General features: G+C 28.1%; 3 protein-coding genes and 1 long non-coding RNA gene across 11 annotated transcripts; 2 read left to right on the top strand and 2 right to left on the bottom strand.

Annotated features, from left to right (window-relative positions):
* Window positions 1–139: 139 nt before the first annotated feature.
* LOC116435257 (SUZ RNA-binding domain-containing) lies at window positions 140–4,541 on the bottom strand. The gene is made up of 5 exons (XM_031994705.2): window positions 4,308–4,541; window positions 4,043–4,242; window positions 3,379–3,449; window positions 2,864–3,053; window positions 140–2,798 (listed from the first exon to the last, which is right to left on the bottom strand). The coding sequence occupies exons 2-5, from the start codon at window positions 4,094–4,096 to the stop codon at window positions 2,607–2,609; spliced, it is 507 nt and encodes a 168-aa protein (XP_031850565.1). The 5' UTR covers window positions 4,097–4,242; window positions 4,308–4,541; the 3' UTR covers window positions 140–2,606.
* Window positions 4,352–11,906, top strand: LOC116435254 (uncharacterized). Of its 4 annotated transcripts, XM_076372363.1 has the most exons (7): window positions 4,354–4,807; window positions 4,902–4,946; window positions 6,215–6,272; window positions 9,020–9,572; window positions 9,869–10,183; window positions 11,420–11,556; window positions 11,635–11,906. In XM_076372363.1, exons 4-7 carry the CDS (start codon window positions 9,055–9,057, stop codon window positions 11,793–11,795), a joined length of 1,131 nt encoding a protein of 376 aa, XP_076228478.1. In that variant the 5' UTR covers window positions 4,354–4,807; window positions 4,902–4,946; window positions 6,215–6,272; window positions 9,020–9,054; the 3' UTR covers window positions 11,796–11,906. The 4 variants fall into 4 exon arrangements, with proteins under 4 accessions (XP_031850562.2, XP_076228478.1, XP_031850559.2 ...); XM_031994702.2 differs by lacking the exon at window positions 6,215–6,272 and having other exon boundaries at window positions 4,352–4,946; window positions 9,020–9,151; window positions 9,263–9,572; XM_031994699.2 differs by lacking the exon at window positions 6,215–6,272 and having other exon boundaries at window positions 4,357–4,807.
* On the bottom strand, window positions 5,776–14,019 carry LOC116435258 (uncharacterized). Of its 2 annotated transcripts, none has more exons than XR_012999760.1 (4): window positions 13,991–14,019; window positions 12,748–12,818; window positions 6,254–6,474; window positions 5,776–6,081 (listed from the first exon to the last, which is right to left on the bottom strand). It is a non-coding gene; the product is annotated as an uncharacterized LOC116435258 (long non-coding RNA). The 2 variants fall into 2 exon arrangements; XR_012999761.1 differs by having other exon boundaries at window positions 13,880–14,000.
* On the top strand, window positions 12,048–21,561 carry LOC116435256 (1-Acylglycerol-3-phosphate O-acyltransferase 2). 4 transcript variants are annotated; one of them, XR_012999759.1, is made up of 8 exons: window positions 12,048–12,828; window positions 14,750–15,551; window positions 19,947–20,132; window positions 20,220–20,353; window positions 20,458–20,639; window positions 20,711–20,876; window positions 20,956–21,172; window positions 21,338–21,561. XR_012999759.1 is itself a non-coding variant. In XM_076372365.1 (7 exons), exons 2-7 carry the CDS (start codon window positions 15,511–15,513, stop codon window positions 21,117–21,119), a joined length of 873 nt encoding a protein of 290 aa, XP_076228480.1. In that variant the 5' UTR covers window positions 12,048–12,828; window positions 14,750–15,510; the 3' UTR covers window positions 21,120–21,561. The 4 variants fall into 4 exon arrangements, 2 of the variants coding, with proteins under 2 accessions (XP_076228480.1, XP_031850564.1); XR_012999758.1 differs by having other exon boundaries at window positions 21,331–21,561; XM_076372365.1 differs by having other exon boundaries at window positions 20,956–21,561.
* Window positions 21,562–21,686: the final 125 nt, after the last annotated feature.

Raw genomic sequence — 21,686 nt, 5'->3', positions numbered from 1 at the left:
CACTATGGTATCCGTGGGCACCCAGTTAGACACCCCTGAATTAGATAAAAATTACCAGTACGGCATTTAAATGAAAATTTAGTATTTACCTTTATTAATTCTTTTCTGTATTTTATGCATATGACATACGGATTTTTAAGTACTTATTTTCTTACGTTTAATTCACTACACGTGGCTACGTAAATCAGTTATAAAAAATGTAAGTAATAATAAAATAAGGTTTAAATAAAATTCATTTATTTGTTCATCGAACGTTGAAGATTTTTTACTTCAAATATCCTAACATTATAAAAGAGGTTGTTATTTACCTAACTCTTGATAGCCAAAGGAAATGCTTGTTAGTAACTGTTGCAAATTTAAAATGTTCATATTGTCGCACTGTATATAAAAAAAAGTGTGAAGTTAGAAAAATGGAAACCAGTTTCAAATTACATTTATTTTCTGGACGATAAAAGTTAATTATTATTATGTAGTGTTACATTTGAAATAATAATGAATCCTCTAAGCGTGTAACAAATAGTTAGCAAGCTATTAACATAATATAAACATTTTCATACATTCCATTATATTTTACTTGGTTAATAAAAATAAAATCAAACATGAACTTATTTGAAGCATTTTAGGCTATATACAATTTACAGCAATTGAAATAAAAAATGATTACAAATTGTTTCATTAAAGTTATTTCAACTCATTTTTATATGAAAAATCTCTTCAACAGATCAAAATTTTCGTAAGTGTATTCAAAATCTTTAAAAATTAACTTATTTATTGATAGCTGGTATTTTCTATGTGTTTATTTATTAAACACAGGGGTAAAATATTCTAACATAGATAAATCATACTGATTTTGTATCCACTCAATGGACAATGAGTAAATGACTTTTACTTTTGCATGAAATATAAATTCATACAAATGTAGATATCTCTTTCAAAACATAATGTTTCTTTAAAATTTTCTTTATTTCACATTATCAATTAAATGTATATAAATAAAAACGCACAATAATACATACAGTTTGAATTTTCTGTATTTCATTCTGTATGTAAACAAAATAGAGGCACAATTCTCATTAAGTCTGACACTTCAAACATACCTGGTGTACATCATAAAATAAATATTCACTTACTTTACTTTCTAATGAAGATATATCTGAAGATGACATTCATTGAATAATTTTTTCTCACACATGATGTATGACTATTTTATAATGATTTCAATAATATATATTTAAAATTAATTCAAAAGGACAAGAAAATGTTAGAAATCTGTTCCTAAAATTTTCATAGAAATATAATGCAAACTGAATATTTTAATTTTTATTGACCCATGATTAATTTTTTACACTGATCACAAAACATTCTAGCGCAACCAAGTATCACACTATATTATTTTTTCAGCCAATCAAATGTAACATCAAACTTAACGTATTCGCAGATATAAGACTAAATAGTCAGAATGTTAGTTGTATAATTATAGGTATATTAAGAAGCACCAAATAATAATACCTAATTCGTATATGAAAAAAATTAGGAAAAAGTAAAAGAGAATAAAATATTTTTTAGAGAATAAAGTTTTTTCAATGAAGAATATTCTTATCATGGTCCATTGAGTGAAAGTGACAAGAGTATCTCCAATACTGTATAAAACACTTCATATATACCTCAAAGCAGTAAAAAATTTTCATTCTCTATATCTACAAGTTCTTAACACATTCAGGATTGCATTATCTTCTATTAGATTAATGCATGTTCTCGTTTCATCACCCAGTGTACATGTCTAAAGACATGATTCGCGGATCAATTTAAAAGGATAACACGAATTTTATTCTTTTGAACAATTTCAATATTAGAATAAGGAAATTACATGCACATACCTAAAGTAAATATTAATTATAGAAATCGCTTTGATAAAGTTAAATTATTTGAACATAATAAATGCTAATAGCACGAGATATCGAACATTTACTATTATCCTGAATATGTTAGGGAAAAATCTTTGCATGGTCCACCCTATATTTAATTAAAAAAGTATAATAAATCTTTCTATAAGTTTTCAATTTAAACAATATGGAAAAGTCAAATTAATATGACAATAGATCATTATTAAAATACATGACAGACTCATGTAAGAGAAATTTTTTTATTAGACAATTTGTTTTAAAGACTTGAATAGCAGATACAAGTGTAGAAAGTAAAACAGTTTCCCACTTTATATCATATTATAAGTCAAATATTTCATTTTAACATTTTCATACAATAATTGTAGATTTTAATTTCGTTATTCAAAAGTGTTTAAAATATGACAAACATCAACAAAACATAGTATTATGTAGGTAAGAAATATTACCATTTCTATAGCAACTTATCTTTGCCGATTTATTAGTCTTGATCCTTTTGTAAGTATAGTCTATGTAAAGCAGTGCCTGTAGGGCATAGCTCTTACCATGCTCCTTTCAAAATGACAGGAGCATAATGCTTGCAATTGAGCAGAAACAGTATGCTGTTGTCTGCTATCAGCCTCATAGCTGCCTCTCTTCCTCATGCCAACAAGAAGGAAGAAGAGGAAAAAGATAGGTGGAAAAAGTTGACCTCTGGAAGACGCGCTACCTGCGTACATTAAACCCTCGTGTTCCATCTGGTCCAATAGGCATGCGAAGGACATTACATGGTAAACCACTACTACTAGCAGTTATTGTCTTTGGTTGTATTCTATTTATTTCTTGCTCTAATTTTTCTTCTGGACTTTTTTCTTCACCTAAAATTCTTTTTCTTGCTTCCGCATATTCTTGCTCCCTCTACAAACATTATTTTTTACATATCCTCTTTTCCTCATGTTTTATTTTAAGATTTGGATGTTTACCTGTTTTAGAGTTTTAATAGGATGTTTTGGTTTATCTCCATTTATTAAAGGACCATCACCACTACCCTGGGAATCTCTTGATGGTCTTTTTAATATTTTTACTGTTGGTTTTGGTGGAACATATTGAGATCTCATGCCATCTTCACCCAATATTATCATTCTTGTATTTGTACTTTGATTGGTTTTGAAGCTAGAACAATATAAATATACAATAGTCAGGCTCTAATATGTTACACACAATAGTAATATTCCAAAAAATAAAGGAACTATTTAATATGGAAGCTTAATTCAATTAAATACTTATTGTAATTAATTGTAATTATTATAGCAACATTTTATTTTAAATAGTATAATATTAATTTTAAATTAAAAATTGTTCATATATCCTTTTAATATAAAGTTTATAATTGTTTTTTGATTGAAGAAGTTTATGTTTATAATTTATTAAGATTTCTTGAATTATACACTTTTAAAAATTTTACAAACCATTACAATGTCCACCTCCTTGAACCTACCTAGAAGATTCTATTTCTTCTAATGCTTCTACTGCATTTAACTGGAGGGCATCCAACTTTTTGTCGAGAGCCTAAAATCGATTGTAGTCTAATATTATATTATCATAGTTCTATAGCATATTATATTTACTTTGAATTATAATTTTTCATTAGTTTCTACATTTATCAATAACTGGAAAATTTCTATTAGAATTATTCAGTACTCATTTAAAGACCCAGTATCTCTGAAATGTTCAAAGTGTCTAATACTATAAACTTTTGTAACTGCATTAAGCATTTACCATTATTTATTGTGTAATACATACAATAAAAATATTTTATGATCAATCAATTAAAGTATTGTTTGATTACAGAAAGAATTAACCTTACGAAAAAGAATGAATTTTCTTATTATTACTAGTACCAATAGTCACATGGATTTCAACCTATGTAATGAAAGGAATGTAAAAATATATTTATACATAAAAACTAGATCGTATAAAAATACTTATAGTATAAATAATTTTTTAAATGACCTTATGCTTATAAATATTTTACTTAATAAGCACATCAGCAATAATTAACACTTTACGAACATTCTTCCTCATACAGGTTATTAAAATTATTCTTTTATTAATTCTACTTAAAACAATATTATTTTCATTATATAAGAAACAAAACTTACTCCTGATTCGTCAATTTCTTCCCAGCTTTCAAGAACGTCGTCCATGGTTGACATTTCGTGATTTCTGTATTAATTTCTATTTTTTAGATATTGCAAGAAATTTACTGCTACAGCCTTGGCATAAACTACCAAGAACGAAAGAGTCTCGCATACACATACTTTAATGAATTGATTACTGCCAGTGCCGCACAAACCTAGCGCTGCGAATGCGAATAGAACATTAAATATCACAACGTAAAAAAAATGTCTTATTTCGGATACTAACTTGGAATACGTAATATATAGAATTGAAAAGTTTGTATGCAGAAAAAAATAAGTTTAATAGGTTGTTGGAGACATATGTTTCAATATTGGCTAAAATATGAATAGGAACGAATCAGATCATGTAAGGAACAGATTCGGACAAACTAGGGAAAATACTCTACTTGTTCCTCTATCATTCCACATATCAACTTCTCTGCTTTGCATACGAGCATCCACATACTTAATCAGATTACAACAAGATGTTTCTGCACATGCTACAATTGACCATAGAATAACACAATATAAGAAAGAGTTTCACAGGTGAACTTTACAATCTGTGGTGTAGTATGAAAATATGCTGGGGCAACCTTGCCTGCGACGGTATATTATCATAATAGTGTTTGGTTACAAGTTGTGATTTGTAAACAACATTATTTATTTGGTTAGAATGATTACAAGAAAATTCAAATTACATATTAAAAATTACTCGATTATAAATTATTTTACTTATTTCATGTAACCGTGAGTCTTAATTTTTATATAGAGATGTAAATCTGACTCTCTCTTGATCTATTAACTGAGAAAATAACAATTTTTTTCCGTTAATATTAACTAGTTTTTACAAGTATGACAACACTGAAAGGCATTTTCCCTGATCCAAGTAAGTTATACGAATTCTTTCTGTAAAAGTTTATAATAATTGTTGATAATATAATTATACTTAAATATTTTTAAGTACAAAATTTCATTGATGCATAAAATTACATATGAGTTTTTAGTAATACATCATGATCTTTTATTAGGCATTTACTATATAGAACTATTGAAGCTGTTATAGTTTTTTTTAAATTATGATAGTATTGAGATGTTTATATTTTCAGTTTAAATATTCAGATTTAATATTATTATTCATTTGCGAAACAATTTAAGCTAGCAAAGGTTCCTTACAGTAGTTGATTTAAAAATAGTATTAGGAAGATGTTATATATTTATTAGATTTGAAAGTCATTTTCAATAATAGAAAAATATGAATTGCAAAAAGATAATTTTATCTATGTAGTATATTTTGTTCAATGTAACATATTTATATAATAATGCTTTTTAATTATTCGAAAATAAAAATAACTTAAAATACTAAATTTTGTGCAGTAGCTTTTACAAAACTGTATAATTTTTCATTTGAACCATTTTTTTTATTTTTCATAGTTACAATGTCATGGTGAAAAATTAAAATAGATTCCATAAATATGTTTAAAGTCATATATTGCAAACTATTTTGATTCTGTTTATGAACTTCTACATATGTGCTTAGTAATGCGAAGCTTAGTTCTTGGGACATGTCATTTACATTATCGGAGGAGACAGAGTAATAGTTTCAATATTTGGAAATCTTTGTAGCAGTTGTGGAGTATGTTACAATAAATGAGTTAATTCTAGAACATTGTGCGTTACAGCATTTGTTTCTTATAAGATGTATGTATCTGGATATGTGTATATAGACTATGTATTTAAGGATATTGCATATATTTTGAATATGCACTATATATAATAAAAATATACAAATACTTTGAATTTAATTTATTATATTTAAATTTTATACATTGCACGCATTTATAACAAATTTATAAAAAGAATTAGTCCGAACCAAAGGAGTAGGAGTCATCAGTTCTCATATATTTGCGTGTTTGTTCATCATAAAATCGTTTGTTATAGTTACAATACATTTAGGTATTAGGATAGTTATTGTTTTTCCTGATAATTCCTCTTTAGAACAAATTTTTTGTATAACTCTGTAACTATAAATAATAAAAGAATAATTTCAGTAAAAGTTATGCAGTTTTGTAAAAGATATCTAATTGCATAATAATATGTCATTTCATTAAAAACAAATGTGCTAAGTCTACTTTGACCCTCTAATAATTATCTTAGAAAAGTCTGCAATTGCCTGAGTGATTAGCCTTCTTGTACCATTGAAATTTAGAAAAAAGTAAGTTGATAACTGCTGTAGCTTTCGGATTTTATCCATTTTTCTTTGCATTTTGCATGTAGAAGGGATTTTGGATGCTCTTGCAAATTCTTCATGAAGTCCTTTCCATCTGGGTTATGCTATAGCTTTCTTCATGTTAGAGGAGTGCATGTGTATTTGCATAGTACCCCTGGTCCTCCACTACCATTGATCACCTTTCCAACTAACAAAACACAACAATGGAGATTTATTAAATTTACTGAAAAGTATCAAAGTTGTGATTATTTAGATTCTACTTAGAGGGTATAGCAAAAGTGATGGTTATTGTTCTCAGAGATAATTTCTAATATATCAACATCCTTTGATTTCAATGATTTTTTAATATGTCGTCAAGGGCATGATTTTGGACAACTTTTGCCTTACATATAATGCACAGAAACTTCTAGTCTCCGAGATAATCGCGAAAAACTTTCATTACTACACATTCAATTCTATATCCGTGAATGAGACTGTGAGATCCTACAAGCATAACCGCACGTTCATGGCTTTGCCCTTCGACCCTCTCAAATTTTACTTAAGTACTCTCTTCCACAAAAGTACTTAGTTCAGAAATTATTAAGTAAAAGCATAAACGGGGTAGGGGGAAGGTCGCTTTCACACCCGCATATCTTATATCTGCCGTTTTTCTTACGAACAAGAGTACTATGATGTCTAATTGCATCCGGACTATTTGCTTTTGCTACAAGCTTTAGCAGCTTGTTCTGGTGACTTGAATGTCAGATTGCTGTATTTACGCACCAGGTATTTTCGTTCATAAAGTTAATTAATATTTCTACGATGGGTAAATCTTTAAAATTTAACAGTTATCACTCAAAGAATATACAGAGTCTGGCAAGAAGACTTCCCTGATTTCAAACGCCAATAACTGCTTCTGAAGATTACTGTACTTCAACTACATTTGGTATATACACCTGATCTTCGATTTACGCGAAAATCCGTTCCACGTGGGTTCGTTTTACGTGAACGAAAATCGCGTAAATAAAGCCTGTCGGTACAAGAGAAACCAAAATATTGAAGAGAAAAGCTGGTATAAATTTTATAAATACATACATATTTATTTCACATAGCTTAACAAATGAGATAATAATAATGACATTTTAGAAAACAAAAGTATATTTTATTCGTTGTTGCGAAATTTAGATCGGGTAAATTGAGATCGCGCGTAAAAACTACCGCGTATATGGTGTTCCAATTTACCGTGTAAAAAAGATGCTCGCGTGGAAAAAGTTCACGTAAATCAAGGGTCAGGTGTAACTTGTCCTACGAACTGAAGAGGCAAGTGCGATAAGGGGTCATGTCCACTCGCGATGAACATTGATGCTTCGATTTCGGTCGCCTTTGTTATTAGCTGATTTACGTAAATGAAAATCACATATGAAACAAGTTGATGCCTATATTCATGCCCTATTGTTGTATCTCACTTTGTCGTATTTTGTTTCATTTGCATTGTTCGTTAGTTCTCTTTGAGCACACTTTGACAAAGTTGAAGAATGAGTATACTGAGAAAAAGCGAGATAAACAGAGTACGTCGAACATTGAGGCTCGAGACGCAGGACTTCAAAGCGATGCCGTCAAATATAAACATGCAATAAAGGAAATATCAATTTCATTAATTTTAATCTTATTTTCTTAAACGTAGTGCCAGTGAATTGCTGAGATTGTTGGGATTAAAATTAGTCCAAACACGATGTAAATCGAACTACACAGTTTTATCAGTTTTAAGGAAATGAACCTTTAATTTTGTTAATTACATTAATACCTATCTGTCGATCATCGATCTGAATTGATCCTTAAAAACTAACCAATTCTTTAATGTACCATCGAACATTGGTATGTTCAGCTAGTTTTATTTCATCCATGTTACGTAGAGAAGAAGTTAAGAATGACCTTATACTGCAGTTTTCTATTGCATTCTTTTACCGTTTCTCTCGATATAATTAATAATTTTTTCACGACGGTTAGTAAATATGTAGGTGTAACGTTGATTATGAATCGTTCGAGCTGTTCTCAGCTTGTTAATTTTCTTGCATACATATTTTCCTTCTCAGTTTTCTAGATTTAAATAATTTGCATAAACTTGGAAAAATTTAATTTGACTAAATCTTCCCATCAAACATAGCTAATGGGTATTCTTCATATAAAATAACTTGTTTCATTATAATTATCTGCCACTTGAAGAATTTAATTACAATTTTTAAATTCTGTAACTATCTATTCGTTAAGTTCGTGTACTTTTCAAATAGTACTGAAATAAATATAAAGTACATGGATAACATGTAATGTGAAACTGCCTATTCTATAGGTATATATTTTTCTAATACTTTTATTATTTCACTATAAAATTATATATTGTTAAGAGATATTTCATGATTATTTGATAAGCAAGAGCAGTGGTGGATTTTTAATGTTAGCCACTGCAAATTTATTAAAGCTAATGATTATATGAATATGGTAACAATTGTGCTAATAATATGTTTTAGTTATTCGTGTGTACTTTCATGTATTCGTTTTATTAGTTTATACATGTGTATTTTCATATTTCGTGGTTACTATATTATCATTCATACTATATTATTTAAGATTATAAGTTGACGCTATAATTTTCGTATAAAACAACTTAGTAAATGTACCACTGTGTAATAAACATTTTATATTCTATACAGACCCGAGTAAATTGCTTTTAATAATCAAGATAATATTTTTATTAGAACCAGCAAGACGAAAAAATTTTATATATGAAAATATGAAGAATCTTCGTCACATGGAACAAAACTTTCACATAAATAAAGAATTGAAAGAAACACAGAATTTACGATTATATGAACGAAAAAAGATTAATAGTAAGCAACAAAGTGATTTGCCGAAGTTAACTTCAAATCTTTGTACAAAGAAACATGATAGACACATTGTCAATTTAAGTCTGCATAATAAAGTAAACAAACATTCCATAGAAAACCAACAAAAATTATCTAAGAAGTCTAGCATGCCAGAGATAAACAAAAACAATGATAATATCAAAAAGACGTTACATTCAACTATTAGCAACAATTCACCAATGAAGCAAAAAGGAAAAGAGTGTAGAAACCCACATAAATTTGTAGGAAGATTACATGAAAATGTTTCATCGGATCCTGTTTTATTATGTGAATCCACGAAAGATGTTGGTAATGATAAAAACACAAAAACTAAATTTAAAAATAAAGGTATTCAAACATTGGATGCGGATCAAATGGATAATTTGTACTCTGAAGGAATGATAAGGTATATGTATTCCCTCGCTGTACCGTGTCTGGGTCCGTTCGGACCCTGAAATGACTGTTATTATTTTTTACAATCTGCAATTGCATCGTTTAATTGTTTAGTTAACATAAAATTCCGTAATAATAAAAAAAGAGCAATAACATAACAAGAAGTTTCGAACTGTTTGTGTTAGGTGATTATGGGTCCCTATGAACTCAGGCGTGGTTCTTTGCAGGGTCGTTGAAATCGCCGGTATTGCAAGGATCAAGTATAATTTTAACATTCTGTATTTCATGTTAATGACATTTTTCCAATAGATATCCTTCAAAGAAATATTTAAATAACAATGAATCAAATAAGGAGACTGAAATCAATGAAGAAAATGATAATATTTTAAAAAGTGCAATAAACACATCATCTAATCAAGATCATTCAGAAAATTCTGAATTACATCCGCCTAAAGAACAATTGAATTTTAGTAAATTAAATAAGGATTGTACGTTTGAGAATAATAAAACAATTGACCGGATAAATAACAACAACAACAATAAAAATAATAATAATAATAATAATAGCAACTATAATAAGAAGAATGCTCCACCATCTAATTATCGGAAGGGTGTTGTTCCCAAGTATGATATTGAAACAATATTTATATTCTACATTTGTCTATAGTTTTTATTATGCTTTGGCATCGTTGAATAATTATTAGTAATACAATAATGCTCGCTTAAATTTCACTAAATTCAGGAGTCAGTACTGCAATTCTCACGTGCAACGTGGCGTTTTTCTTTCGAGAATTGATTTGAGAGCAATTCAACAAAATGAGAGAATAGACATAACGAGTGAAAGCGAGATAGACACAGTGCTGTCGAGCAGTGACGGTTGGGACTCGATACTTAAACCTGTTAACTGTGGAATTTAGTTTTAAAAATCTCCCATTGTGCGTGCAATAAAATCAAACATTAAAATGTATGCTCGTTAAAGGCAGGACAAATGGACTTATGATATATTCTAACGATAAACTAAAACAAAACGAAGAAGAATTACATATTCATCTGAAATAAATCTTGATATTCCTCCGATTAAAATGAGTCCAAACATGGCACAAATTGGACTAGTAGTTTTATCGATTTGGAGCTTTCGCGCATGCAGGGTGTTTTACGCAACTGGAAAATGTAGTACGCAACTACCAACATATTTCCTGAATGGTTAGAAATAGAAGAAAATGTTATGGATGAAAGTTAAATGGTAACAGATGATGCGTGGTATACAAACAATTGTATGCATTCTTCTGCATTGATGCATCGGAAAAATGCAACTGTACGTTGTATACTATTTTACATGCATACTGCATTGAATACCACGCATCCATCTGATATCATTTAATTTCCATCCATAACATTTTCTTTTATTTCCAGTCGTTTAGGAGCTATAACCAGTTCCAGTTGCGTGGGACACACTGTATATTTAATTTTGCTGTTTATATTAAACCGGTAAAGTTCTGTTCACGTCTTGTTTATGCTCGTTGTAATAGAAAGAATCTCAATTGTCCATTGCTGCTACACTGATAGAAGTAAGATGAAAATTAGCGAAAATAAAATTTTCTTTATTGGATGTTTATTTTTCTTAGTCACAATATCCTATTAATGTATATTTGTTTCTTTTTTTTCATTATATTTAATTTCTATCTCCGTCTACTCAGACGAGACTTTTTTGAGCTTGTGGCACTGACTAATGGGCGAAGAGTAGGGATGCGTTTTAGAAATTTAATTGTACGGATTTTAGTGAAATTTAAGAGGGGATTATTGTAGTTATTAAAGACGAAAGATTTGTGTTTTATCATTGGAAAATATTTTATTTGGTAGGTATATTAAAGCCAAGAAGGAAGCTCAAATAAGAGAAGAAAAAGCTAAAGCAGAAGCATCGGATCCTGATTGTCCAAGTGGTCATGTTTCTTTACCTGAACATGAACGCAAGGAAACGTTGAACATATTAAAGAAAAGTACTGAAATAAAACTTCATTAAAATTTATTGCCCTTTATACAGTATTATGAATTACTGTTTCATTTCAATATTTCAGATTATCAAGATTATGTAAACGAATTAAACATGATGCCTATAAAGTCAGATACACTTAGATCGCAACAGCGAAAAGCCGAAATAGAAAAGCAATTAAATAAATTAGAAGAAGGCATTAAAGTTTTCTCAAAGCCTAAAGTTTATGTAAAAATGAATGCATAAACTTATTATTATTTCTGAGTATTAAATTAAGGTTGTTACTATCTTTTTGCTTTTGTTTTTCTTCGCGTATATTTTTATGAAACGGAAGAGAATAAAAAATGTATGTCGTAATTATTGTGATTGTGCACCGTCCTCTTATTTTTAAATTAAATTTCTTTTACAAACTTGTTTTATGTTTATTTGGAATCATTTGTTCTTTAACTAACAATTGCATATGTATCTATACTGACCCTGAAGCAGGTATTATACAAGTCATGTTATGTTGCATAAAATTCTTCATAAAAGCGCACATTTTTTTTATGTTTGTAGAATTTGTTACGTTTTTGAGGAATTAAATCCTATAATACTCTAGTTTCCTTGGTCAAACCTCGTTCATTGAAAGTTAATACCTCTATTACTAGAATTACCTCGCGAATTACCACACGACATAAAACCATCAAAATGTCTTAAAAAATTTTCGTTAATCCTTTGTCTTATAACAACGTGTCAGACTCGTGGTGAAGATTTTCAATATGATTTAACAAACATGAATATTACTCAATTCATTCGAATTCAAAGTAAATTTTACCCTTCTGTAATTAATTATTATACTTAAAAGCAAACATAAACATAGAATATACCTACAGTTTTTCTCTTTTTCCAATAAATTCAAAGAAATCATAGGGCAAGGGGTTAATGTGTGTATCGAAAATATAATTCTTTGTTTTTTCTGGATGGCAATAATCTGAAAAATCAATAGGCATCGATGTATTACTTTATAAGGAAAACTCTCAAGTGATGGCATAAGCCATTCTTTTTCTGGAGTAGACACATCCATAATTAATTCCTACACGCACAGTTTTACATATGTTTATAAACGGTAAAGAAATGCATGTTCGCTTAGTCATTCAAAATACATTAAATTAATGATAGATCAACTAATTGTAAGAGATGATTTCCGTTACATACTTACATGGCCGGAGATCTACTTCCACTATCACGGATAGCGATATTGCATTAATTTCTGCTCTTACAGAAATAAACCTGGCGAAAGGTAAGAAACAATATATTTTTACAACAATTATTCTGGTAATTAAAAGTACGTTTTAGTTTATTTATTTTGGATTTTCAATGTGAATACCACGTGAAATACACGAAGAAAAATTATGAAATTTAATTTTGCATAATATGTTCCGTATTCAATATATGAAATGTTAAAATAAAGTATGTACAGTCACCGCGGAAAGTATGTTGGCACACCGCAAAAATAGATATTTTCTTTTTTTTCTAACAATTATAGAAACAATTAAACTATTCCCTTTCTTTGTTTGCGAAAAGTATGTTAACAGCAATAAGAAAACATAGTTAACAATAAATTAAATAATAGAAGAAACATAATTAATATGAAGTTTGATATCTCCTATTTTTAATAACTTGTTCAAGTCTTTCTGGCATACTTTCGATAAGTTTATTTATGGTATTTTGATCAATATTAGATCAAGCTTGCAATAGCGTTTGCTTGAATGCTGCTTTATTGTTACGACAAGTTTCATTAATATTTCTGTCTAAGTGATCACACAATTGCTCGATTGGGTTTAGATCACGGCTTTATGGTGGCGGTGGTAATAATTGAATGTTATTTTCTGTAAAATATCGTGTTGCTACTTTGCATGTGTGTTTGCGACCGTTATTTTGTTGCAGAACATAATTATCCTGAATGTTCATTTTTATTATTTATTTTTATTTTTATTATTTATTTTATTATTTATTTTATTATTTATTTTATTATTTATTTTTATTATTTATTTATTCGTAAAATATTTATAGATTCTTCATCTGTCAATATGCCGTCTATGAAATGCAAACCAACACCGTTTGAGGAGAAAAAACATCAAACACACAGCGGGCCCCGCCGTGTTTAACTGTAGGTGTTATTGTTGTAGGTTTAAAGCATTCGCTATGTTTTCTCCATACATATTTCCTTCTTTTAGGGCAACGAAGTTAAAATTTGGAGTTGTCACTAAATATAATGCTTTTTCAAAAATTCAATGGCTTGTTTATACATTCTTTTGCGAATATTAAATGTTTTCGAGCATTGGTTTTACTTATGTAGGGTTGTTTTCTCGATATTCGCCTGTGCAATTCTGCTTCTTCTATTCGTGCTCGAATTTGAGTTTCTTGAATCGCTTAATTGAAAACAGAGTGTAATTTCTTACGTAAACTTAGAATTATACGTCTGCATTTCACAATTGTCTGATTCAAACTACATAGTAAGGTGACAAATGTAAACAATAAGCAGTACGTGAACCAAAACTGCAAAAAAAATGTAAACAGATTGCTTTTCACGATAAAATACATATTTTTGAAGCGTGTCAACATATTTTCCGCAGCGATTCTTCTACCTATTAATTTATATACTATTACTTCTTGTATTGATGACAAACAATTCCATAATTCCTTGATTTATGCTAAAATCTGTTCCATGTGAATTTATTAATGATTGATTAATTTCTACATCGTTCATGACTATCAGTATGTAGTCACTGTAATTTTAAGTAGATAAAAGTAATACACCAAGATATAATACTACGATATAATCAACAGATTATATACAAATATTCAAAATACATAAAATATATTCATATTAAACAATACAAAATGTTGCTTATTTTGTTGTTTTATTTATTACAAAATACAATAGTTTTTTCTATATAGTCTATATTAACATTATTTTTATTGACGGCGTCGAAAGACATCTTTTTGAATATAAAATTATTTTCTAAAGTTTCCTCATTTTTCTTTAACTGACATTTCGACTTTTCCTATAATGATTATAATTTTATAGATTTTATTAAATTACCCTTTGGTAAAGAGAAATGTGTACAGAAGATTAATAAAAATAATGTTAAACTGATGTTTCTTGTCTGATAAAATTAATTCAAACGCTGGAAAAAGACTTGTTACTTTCCATAAAGTTACAGATTCATACTAAAATTTACATCAGGCAATGACAAAAATCATATTAATGAGAAGAAAACATGAAGAGAAAAGTGGTGGTCCAATGCTTTGGATTAACGAAGAATTTTGCGTGAAAAAAAAGGAACAAAATTAATATAATACGAATGCCGAAAAGCGTGAGATTTGTTCATTTATTCTTTTTAAATCAGTAAATATTGATTTTTTGCGCTAACAATGAATTTTCTTTGTACATTTCCTAAATGTTCCATATCGGATACTTGTCATTTCTTTAACTAACCGTTGTTTACTTTTTTTTACATGTATTACTTAGAAATAGTTAACTATTCACATACTGAATATCTATTAATTTTGATGCGTGTTGACATCAGTTTCATTAGAAAATGAACACATCTCGATTTTTGGCATACTTTTAAAATCAGGTGTTTCGTATTAATTACAATTATCCTATCAATGAAAAACTTTACTTTTATATGACTTTTAACTATTAGAATCCATAAGTACGTGTACATCAACTCAACGATTGTATGCACGGAATACAACTGCTTCTTCATGTACGTAAATACATAAACCGAAGGAGGTGGTTGCCCAGAGAACGTACATAAGTAGATATGCGTGACGAAAAGCGTGGAAAGACAAAGCGCGTCTTCGCTAGGTCTTTACCTCAATTGCTCCAAATATTTGTTTATTTACCAGAACATTACGTTGTTGAAAGAGTGACGGTTGTGTTCGACAGTTTGTCAATTACATTTTGTGAATCATGTTGACTTTATTACCAACTCACCTTAATACGTGTGATGTGTAAGTACTTTAGTATTAAACCAAATTTTTTAATGTAACAATAATAAAACTATTAGTAAAAAATATAATTAACGAATACATAATCGCAATGGGCGTATTTAAATTATCACATATTCAACATATTAATACACATATTAATTAGATGTAGGAACGTTCTATAAATTCATGCAACTTTTTATAGTATATTTAAAGTTGACGTTTAATAAAGATATAATTAAACAGAAAGTAATTTAAGAAGCTTTTCTATTTTAACAACAAGTTTTTAAAATGTTAGTACATGTTTCATAGAAATATGAAACAAACACACAAACTTACAGCATTTTTTTGCAATAGTTCCAATATCCAGATTTATAAAAGTGTAAAACTAAATCTGATAAGAATTGACAATTTTTTAATTAGAAATATACACATTTGAATACATTGCAGAAATGCTCGATTAAAAATTGAATACTACCATGATCTTCAAAGGTAGATTTTTATGCAAACTGTAATATTGCTAAATCAGTACACATTTTTTACGAAAAAGGTTTATAAAGATAAATTTTTCTTTTTCTGACGACAAGAAGTTTCCTAATGCAAAGTTAAAATCTTATATATACTGATATCATATCTAGTCAGTAATGTATAATAGCAGAATCTAATCGATTCTTTGATAAAGCATTCGGATAATATATACTAGGTTGCTTAAATATTTTAAATTGTTGGATTTAACGGTGCTAGAGTGCGATATATATGTCACTTACAAATATAATCCATTATAACTATATAAAAACGTTTCTTGTAAAAAATTATTCGGTAGAGTTATTATGTTATAATGTTATGTTAAATGTTAATGTTATGTTAAAATGTTATAAAGATACCAACAAGTTTAAACAATCTTGAGAGTGACCGAGACATCTACAGTGCAACAATTTTTACAAATGTTTTGTAATTTATTTTTAAAATTAAAAATTCTGACGTAAAATGTAATAACATGCGTAATAAAATAAATGGTTTGCATCAAAAGCATTAAAGAAATCTGTTAATTAAAGAAAAACTGTTAATTATTACCAAAGAGTACGATATATAAATTTTCTATATAATATATAAAACTTTTTATGGCAAACATTATCTAATACTTGAAAACGTTTGCATTCTCAAAAGATTAATTATATCACAGGAAAATGTTTAATTACCACTTTGAATGTTAAATATTTACGTTCATATAAAGAATGTTTACACAACTTATAGAACATTGGAAAACTGTAAAATTTTGAATCTTTTTTGCACGTGCACCAAAGGTAATAGTTATCTTAAAATTTTATATAACAAAAAATTAGTAATTGAAACTTGTTTATTATTACAGTTGAAGATGTTAATTGCGAAATTTAAAGAAAATTTTTAAGAAAATTGCACGATAAAAAAATTGAATATCTTTATTGCAAATAACAGTTATAAATGATCTGAAGTTTTTTTCAGCCTAATAGTTATCGATCAGAAATATTATATTATGATTACTCATACTATTATTGTAGAAGTATTGTTTTGCTTTCGACCAAAGCAATAGAATTTTCCAAATTCATATCGAAACAATAAAGAAAAGGGACAACAGGTAAACGCAAATATCTTGTTTATGTCGATAAACTAAGCCACAAAACTAAGCTACAAAATGTTAAACATATATATATATAGGGAATAAAATATAAAATAAGAAATTTTGCCACATACATTACTATAATACTAATAAGTTTGAATAAAAAAATAATATTTATTAATATTAATTACATAATTTAATAATATTGATTACATAATTTCTATTGTAATGTATTGCGAACACAGCACATTATTATTGATGTAGAGAAGAAAAACAAATAATAAAACAGAACAAATAATGAAATTTATTTAATTTTCCTGTTTCATTTTTAACTAAATCATATTTTACTGTAAAAGTACTTTTATATTATTATTTGCTCCTGAAAAAAATACAAATGAAAAATTAAAAATTTTGATTCTATTTATAATAAAACAAACGATTTTAGAAATCTCAATGTATATGAATTCTAATCAATATAGATTATTTTAATGAAGAATATAAATGATTCTAATGAATAACGCCATATTCGGGTTTAGTCAGAAATCAGTTTTGCGCGTCATATTTAGAGTGGAATTCAATGATTATGAAATTCAGAGAAGAAAAGACCTTGAAAAACATGATGGCCGTGATCTTTGAAGCACTTCAGTCAACGATTCGTGAACTGTGATAAAATATTTATAAATGAATATAGCTATTAAGAAATTGAATACACCTACAGAGATTAACATTTCTAATTACTACAAAGAGGACATTGAAACAAAGCAGAATCTTAAATAATTAATAAAAGTTGTAATAGAACCCTACATACTTTTACCGGTCCAGTTACAAAACCGAAACAAATTTATATAATCAAATATATGTATAGTTTGCGGCAATCTGGAAAGTACAACATAACGTTTTCGATACATGTAAATTCATAATACAGTTATGCATGGTTATGCAAGAATATTTACTGATATTTAAATTACTACAAGATGCGTAATAAAAATTGTGAACGTGACAAGGTTTTAGAGAAATAATTATAACTTAATGTTTTTCATTCCGATGTGGAAAATGAAAGTCACGCAAAAAGTATAGAGACACAGTCACTCATAAAAGTATCTACCTACTTACATATATTGTATAATTAATGAATATTAAGGTTGGAGTTAATCGGTATGATTCATATTATAACCCTTGATTTATATACTTTAAACTTGACTATATTCAATTAAAAAATGATATATGCAATATATTAAAAAAATATTACTTTATTTGGTAAAATATATCATATATGTATATGGATAAGTGGATTTTTTTGTGAGCGATTGTATCTACATATATAACTTATAAAAGTTGACAAGTCGTTCTCTTCTTGCACAAAATCGAAACAGATGTTAAGTTTTCTTTGTAGATCCGACTAATTTTGTACACAGAATAGTACGGTGCAGTACGTGATTATTATGAGAAGGATTCTTCAAAATAGTCGTGAGAATATTATCGCGTTTCATTTCAAAATTTTGCGTTTAGTATGTATAGATGGCATTATGAATGCATATAAATATGTTGATACTATAAATGAAAGTTTAAAGGAATCAATTTTAAGAATTGGCCTCAAATGAAAAATGGACGCTACAACAAGATAACGATTCAAAACATACCGCTAAGAAAATAAAGCAATTTTTTCAAAACTGTAAAATAAAGGTTCTGGAATGACCTCCACAAAACCCAAACCATAATGTGATAGAAAATTTGTGGAGTATTTTAGATGCAGAAAGTCTTTTAGAAAAATTTAATAATAAACAAATCCTTTTAAAAGAACTACAACTGAAAGTTCAACAAATTGACAAAAACTACTTAGAAAAGCTTATTAAAAGCATATCATGACGGTTAAAGACCGTTATAAAAGCCAAAGGTTCCAATACCAGATACTAATTACCGAGTCTTTATGTATGTATAAAGTGTCCACTTAATTTTGTCTACATGCAATTTCGCGTGGTTTTGTATAAATGATACAAGTTCTAATATGTTTTTGCATTATATTTGAATTTTAATGTTTTCCGGTTTGTTTTTTATATTATATTTTGTTAACTTCTGTGTTCAATGAAATTTAGATCACGAGTTCAAATAAATTAGGTTTTCGTCGCTTACTGGATGTGTCCACTTAACTTTGTTCACGACTATAAATATTCGTAATCTTATAATTATTTTATATGGTTTCTTTAATAATTATACTTGTCGATGAAATATTTGGAACATAAAGAGTTGTTACATCAACCGCATTTAATTACCATTACATCAGATTCATATTTAAATATTTTATATTCGAGTTATGCTTATAAAAATATGAACCAAATTAACTTTGATACATTATTGCGAACGATAGTAGTGGCACGAATGTGACGAGTGATCCATTTCGAGCGCAAAACGTAGAATTTTTGTATAAAAGATGAAGCAACACGTACATTATTGTTTTTGCAATAAAAAATAAAGTATGTCTTATTATATACATAGTCGTTGTGATTTTTAAAACGAACATAGATAAGATAATTTTTTATACATATTAAAACATTTTTTGTTTGCTGTCGCATTTGTGTTTAATAAATTAAAAACCATTCAATTTTCGTTTAAAACAATTTTTTATCTGTAATCGTTTTCGAAATAGCTCTCAAACAGTCGAACTTTAGAGAATAGCTTCACCATTTAAACTTAAATTATTGCACTTAACAAAAATATGAACAGTTCGCAGCGCTCCTTTGATAATAAAAAAACAATTAGATAATATATATATAAATATAAATTAACTGGATTTTTAAACTGTTAAGTTTCTATTTATATTTCAGGTTGCAAACTGTTACCTATTATAGTATTGCATTAATAGGAGGCCTCACTGTCTTGGCATTTATTGTCTCTTGTGAAAGAGTAAGATATCATATCAAATTTTCCTTCTTTATTGCAATTCTTGGTACACTACCGTCTTTATATATACCGTTTATGTTGCTAAGAGTGAAAGACTGGAGAAATGCAATGTAAGTTTAAAATTCACAGAACAAATTCGACTAAAGTTAAAATGTTCCATATATTTATGTAATAGCATATTCGCAAACATTTTTCAGTCCAGTCGTATGGACTATAAAATTATGTGCGAAATTAATGGGAGTAACATTTCATATACGCGGAAAAGAAAACCTTGTTCAAGATTCTGGCAGTATTATTTTAATCAACCATCAGAGTATATTAGACATAGCTGGTAAATATACAACACATATGGATCTAGGTTGAACAGATATAATAATTTCTTTATTTCAAAAAATAAATATATTATACAGATTATGATCAAAATTAAAATTGTAGTTGTATCTGATCTGTGGTTAATGAATAGAAGATGTGCTGTTATTGCCAAGAAAGAGATACTATTTTTTGGATCATTTGGCATTGCAGCCTGGCTTTGGGGAACTATTTTTATTAGTAGACAGAAAAGCAAGGAAGCTCATAACATTATGAATAATACAGCACAAATTATAAAAGATACAAAGGTAATACAAAGTAAAGATATTTACAAATATTTACGATAATCAATTGATTATTAGTTTTAAAAATTTTATAGACAAACCTTTTCATATTTCCGGAGGGCTCTCGACATTCAAATCCCAAGTTGTTACCTTTTAAAAAAGGAGCTTTTCATATTGCAATCGCAACGCAGTTCCCAATTCAACCAGTAGTGGTTTCTAAATACTATTTTTTGAATTCTAAATGGAAAATATTTAATTCAGGTTTGGAAATCAGGTTTTTTTTTATTTAAATATGAAGTAAACAAGACTGTTTTATTTAATGTTTTATATTATTTTTTAGGTATAAGTTGCGTTACGATTTTACCTCCCATTCCTACTGAAGGTTTAAACAAGGACGATCTTCCACTATTAGTGGAAAAAGTATATGAATGTATGAACAGTGAATTTATTAAAACGTCGCAGGAAATTCTAGGCGAACACATAAATTCTTTTAAAGCTAATTAATACTATAAATAGGTAAAATGTTTAGAGTAAAGAATTTAAATAATTCTTAATAGGTATGTAAAAATACATCAACAAATACCCATACCAAATTATATATAGGTATATAAATAAGCGCGAATTAAAACATTTTTGTAAAATAAATTAATGAAATTGTTGATGTAGCTGTACCTACTCTACATAGTTTCATACAACGGATTCTTATATTTTTCAGAATTCAGTGCCAATAACTTTGTATTTGCATCAATTCTAGAAATACTTTGCACTCTTTGATGATACTTATTGTTAGTAGATTCGTACCTCACACAGAATGAACAATTGCAGATTATGTATATCATAGGATACAATTCAACAACAAAATTGTGTACATAAGTGGATACTATGATCAATAATATATTATTGTTAACTCTAATACTCATTTTAACGCTGACACTGTTAGCTCTAATAAATTTTGATGATTTCGAAATATGCTTCGTTTGTCCAATCTTTACCTGCCCGACTCGAATTCGAAATGTTGAGTACTTGCATATCTGTAATTATCTATATACATGTATACAAAGGTGTTCAAAG

This window comes from Nomia melanderi, chromosome 11 (assembly GCF_051020985.1).
Source record: "Nomia melanderi isolate GNS246 chromosome 11, iyNomMela1, whole genome shotgun sequence".
NCBI classification, from domain to species: domain Eukaryota; kingdom Metazoa; phylum Arthropoda; class Insecta; order Hymenoptera; family Halictidae; genus Nomia; species Nomia melanderi.
Note: the sequence above shows the minus strand (reverse complement) of the source record. Positions and strands in the feature narration are given on the sequence as shown.